The sequence below is a fragment of the Platichthys flesus genome, chromosome 14 (genome assembly GCF_949316205.1).
Source record: "Platichthys flesus chromosome 14, fPlaFle2.1, whole genome shotgun sequence".
Classification (NCBI taxonomy): domain Eukaryota; kingdom Metazoa; phylum Chordata; class Actinopteri; order Pleuronectiformes; family Pleuronectidae; genus Platichthys; species Platichthys flesus.
Window position 1 is genome coordinate 21,387,326 of NC_084958.1, and position 4,703 is coordinate 21,392,028.

Genomic DNA, 4,703 nt, shown 5'->3' on the forward strand with positions numbered 1-4,703 from the left:
ATTCAGCTTATTTCACCTTGTGTTGGAGGATAAAGGGCATCGCAGCGGCTGTATTAGATTGTAGTGTTTCCTCGAACCTCATCGGCTCCGTAACAACTGAATTAACTGGATACAAGTAGAAAAAAGTGGATTCTCACAGAGGGGAGTGAAGACTTCAGTAATGTTACTGAACCTCTGTATTAGAGGAATAGTTTCATATGTTAATTTGCCTTCTTTCCAAAGGTTTAGATCATTTCAGTTCAACCTGTGTCTGTACAGTGAATATAAGGGTAGTGGGCTTTAGAGGTGTTTGGTAGATTGATGCTGAACTAAACCAAACAGCTGCCGACTCAAGCTTCATATTTACCGTACAGACAGTAAAGCAGAATGAAGTGGTGTCAAAAAAGCAAATGGATATATTTCCCCAAGTGAACCAGGCAATTGAAAGTGAATGAGAACTATAATGACAGAGACATCAGAGTGTGTGATCAAACATGCAGAGTTTTGCTGTCCAACACCTTCTGATGCAGGGACGAGCTCGATAAGTCGACTTAGTGATTAAACCAGGCTGCGACTGCTAGTCAGCACCAGAAATAATAAACGACAACAGAGAACAACTCTGTTAAATGGACAGAAGGCTGCTGGTGCTGCTAACGTTAGCCACTCCTGACAAACCAGTATGACATCAGTTTCCCACAGATGCTGTGACCTCATGACATACGACTCAATTTTGAATGTTTTCTTGCTTTTAAACGAGTAGAAATTTAAATTTACATTCAATCGAAGGTAAATTAGTTGTCGAGAACAGTTTTCTGAGACATAGTGACTCAATTCAAATCGGCCAGATATTAAATAACAAATTGTGTCATTTTCTTTAAACTTAAAATGGTCTGTGTGTAGGATTTAGTGGCATTTAATGATTCAGACTGCAACCAGTTCAACACACGTAGTCTCACGCTCCCCTTCCCGGCTTGTAGGAGAAGCTACAGTGGCCTTCACGAAAAAATAAATAAAGGTCCACTCAATAGCAAGCGATTGATAGAAAGAAGGCAGAGCAACACAGCACACCCACTCCTTATATATGTATATATATATATATATATATATATACACAACCCTAAGATAACCAAAACACAGCAATAGTCTCAGATGTTTATATATTAAGGCAAACCTTATAAATATTAAAGTTTATATCTGCAGGTAGAACCCCTGAAGTCCTAGACACAGGACCTTTAAGAAGTCAAAATGCTCAGCTGGAGTCCCCTGCGTGTTTTTATAAATCTGCTTGCTCACTTGAGTTTAAAAATAACAAAGCTAGATTACAATTCTTTTTTTTGTTTAAAGTGAGTGCACAGCCATATTAGTCAGCTACATTACCTCTCAGTAATATCAAAATATAAAGATAATTTGTTAATTCATCTAGACAGAAACAACACAAAGGTTATTTTCGCTTTTCTTTTCAAACACATAGAATCAAATTGCATTTTGGGATAAAGTTTCTTTGTGAGTCCGCTGATGAGTGCGAAGGTTGCTCCTCTGGGAGAAACACTTGCCACATATATCACACGTGTACGGTTTCTCCCCGGTGTGAATCCGCTGGTGAATCTCCAGGTGGCTGATACGGTCGAAGCTCTTTCCGCAGAACGGACAGATGAACCATTTCTCCTTAATGCGGCGACTCGCCATAGTTTTATGGAACTCTGGGTCATTTAAGAGGAACAACCGGCTGTCAGAGTTAAAACTCGACACGTGTTTCGTTTGTTGTTGTTTCTCTGAGAGGAATCTGATGGACACTCCTCTCTCCGGGAGATTTATTGCTTCTCGAGGTTGACTGAGCTGAGGTTGGCTAAAGGTCAGAGGAGCCCTCGATTTGCTCGATGCACTTTGTCCATTTTCCCTCAGGAATCTGTCCGAATACGCCGTCTCTGCTGAGTTATCAAAGATGTCCAAGGCATTCTGAATGAGTAGGATTTCCGAGTCCAGGTGTTGCGAGAGCTGCTTGGGTTCGAAGAGGCAGTCCGAGTCCTCAGCTGAGTCGCTGTCGGCCACCGTCACAGACGTCCACTGCTGGTTCTCTGGCTCTTCCAGTACCTCGGCAGGTTGGGGGTTAGGATCCCTCTCGTGGTAACCGGCTCTGTCACTAACACTGTGATCAGAGTCCACTATCTGTTCCACAATCTGGACATCGTCCTCATCCTCCAGCTTGACGAAGTCCTCGTCGTCCATGTCGTCCATGTCCTCCCTTTGACAGAGGTAAGGCCTGTGCTGCTCACACTGCATCTCCTCTGTCTGAGCAGGTGGTGGAGGTGGTGGTGGTGGTGGTGGTGGAGTGTGATTCTCTCTGACAACCGCATCAGAACAAAAGGTCTGGACTGAATCTGGAATAGGCCCTGAAACAACAAAAGCATTTTTATTCATCCAGACAGGTCCCTTGAATAGATATTTTAAATATAGACTATTTTGACTTATGCACTAATTATGCAGATATTAATGTGTAATCTACAAAGACTCCAATCAGTGATTCAATTGAGAACAAATTGTAGAATGTTTCTTCTTTTAATTAGTGATATTTGAGGATGTCAAAGCAACACAGTACTTTTAATTTACATAGAATATCTGACATTATAGTTGTTGTGACTCAAAATAAGTTACTGTAAATCACACTATAATGTAGTTTCACGCATGTATACAAACGTTCAGTATTTATAACACAATTAAATAGACAAAATAGTACTTTTAAATACTGAATGGGGGAAGTTGCAGTAAAGTTTTCTAACATTTACTTTTCTAATTCCCGGTCTCCCTCACCTTCACCTGTGGGCAGCAGCAGTTTGTTGTGCTGCTCTCTCCTGGAGGAAGAAGAAGAAGATGCTGATGATGAGGAGAATGATGATGCAGTTGAGGAGGAGGAAGAGGAGGAGGAGGAGGAGGAGATATTTGTGATCTGACTCAACACTGTCAGTCGCTCGTTTTCCATCAGCATCAACTTTTTGTTCAGGGCTTCGATCTCGCTCTGTCTCCGGCGCAGCTCAACCTGCACGAGGGCGAACCCGTCCTCCCACAGCCGGCTGATCTCCAGCACGGCCGCCTGGGCGAGCTGCTCCATGACCGAGGCTAACTTGCTCTGGAAAGCCGCACACTGGGCCATGGTTCCCCCGCTGCGCTAAGGCGCCTCTGCCGGCTGTGGTCGACGAGGACCGGACCGGACCGGGGGAGGGTGGGGGGGAGGCGGGCAAGTAACTTTATAAGTCGGTGGGAAGCGACGCGACTGTCACACTTTGCATGAGCGTCAATGTTAAAGGAGAAAAACATGGAAGTGAAATACAATAGCAACAGGAAATGGGGCGTGGTCACGTGACAGGGAATGTACGGTGTTCGCGAGAGGACGAAATGGAGAAAATGACAGAATTCACCCTCGCTTTATGATAAAGTATTAAAGTAATAACTTGATGGACACGTGTCTGTTTTTTGTTTCGTCATTATTACATTCTACAATTTTGATAAACAATCTTTAAAGTTTTTCTCACAAATTAATCCAATAACTGTCTAATGTTCTTTGAGCTTCAGCTTTTGAGAGTAATTTTCTTCTTTTCAAAGATAAATGTCTTTGTCTATACATAAATTAAGATTATTCCCCATGAATGTTAATAAAACAAAACTTCAGACAATGTCATATACAGAACGATGGGTTGTGTGTGTTTGTAGCAGTGCTTTTTCCTTTGTCCACTAGATGATGCTGTATTTCCATTATAAAAGCTGGGGTCCATTTGGAGGAAAGGGCCTTATTAGGTACATCTATTTAATATATGGTGCTGCACTGTCCTCAAGTGTCTTTGATAATTGATCAAACATCAACTCAAACTAATCAATGACTGGAGTGATGTTCTGACAACAGCAGCAGTGACTGTGGTGGTTACAACTAATAGAAACACATTAGTAGTGTATGATTGTTTAAGTAATTTAAGCTTCATCCATATGACACAATTGAGTGATGAATATCAGAATATTACCCACACGTTAGGATATTCAGTAGCCCATTTCAAAATTGTTGTCAGTTTCTTGTCCTCATAATGCAATTTATTAGCATGTTATTATTATTGTTGTATTTAGTTTGTCTGTTTGATTATTTCTGCATTATTTCTTGACGCCATATCTCAAGAATGCCTCGACGGGAATTTCCCCAAATTAGTCACAAATATCACATGGACTTGTGAAGGTGATATTTCTGGAAAGCCATCAAGGAATCCTTTGACATTTTGAATTAATAATTAACTCACTCAAATTTGATTGTCCAATGTGAAAGATCAAAGGTCACCGTGGTTCTACATAATATGTTTTATTTTTTCTTGAACGTGATATCTTCTGATCAGTTTGAGGGAATGTCTTCAAATTTGGTGCAAACTTTCACACTCAAAGATGAACTGATTAGATTACATGCCCTGGGGGGTCCAAGGTCAAAGGTCACAATGAGCTCATGTTACTCTGTTTCAGTCGTCAGAGGATACAGTGACCTTTATACGAAGCGAATCATGTAGACATATGTGCCTTTACATTTATTTAGCACGTGTGTTTTTATTTTGTAAAAAAAAAAAACTGTTCCACGAGCAGGTCCTAAGGAAGCTGAGCGCTGATTGGTCCGATTGTCGCGTCGCTCAAACCGTGGGGGCGGGGTCAGCTGGGAGGTCGGAGGGGCGACGGACGAGCTGTCAAACTGAAACCAGCGA

General features: G+C 41.7%; 1 protein-coding gene across 1 annotated transcript; it reads right to left on the reverse strand.

Annotated features, from left to right (window-relative positions):
* Positions 1-99: 99 nt before the first annotated feature.
* LOC133968391 (zinc finger protein with KRAB and SCAN domains 5) lies at positions 100-3,127 on the reverse strand. Its single transcript, XM_062404388.1, has 2 exons — positions 2,788-3,127; positions 100-2,369 (listed from the first exon to the last, which is right to left on the reverse strand). The coding sequence occupies exons 1-2, from the start codon at positions 3,125-3,127 to the stop codon at positions 1,453-1,455; spliced, it is 1,257 nt and encodes a 418-aa protein (XP_062260372.1). The 3' UTR covers positions 100-1,452.
* Positions 3,128-4,703: the final 1,576 nt, after the last annotated feature.

What these genes read in the sequence shown, in the direction of transcription:
- LOC133968391 (XM_062404388.1), bottom strand. Translation starts at nt 3,127, where the DNA reads ATGGCCCAGTGTGCGGCTTTCCAGAGCAAGTTAGCCTCGGTCATGGAG. An exon ending in GCTGCTGCCCACAGGTGAAG is followed by an intron (nt 2,370 to 2,787) that starts GTGAGGGAGACC and finishes TTGTTGTTTCAG; the next exon opens with GGCCTATTCCAGATTCAGTC.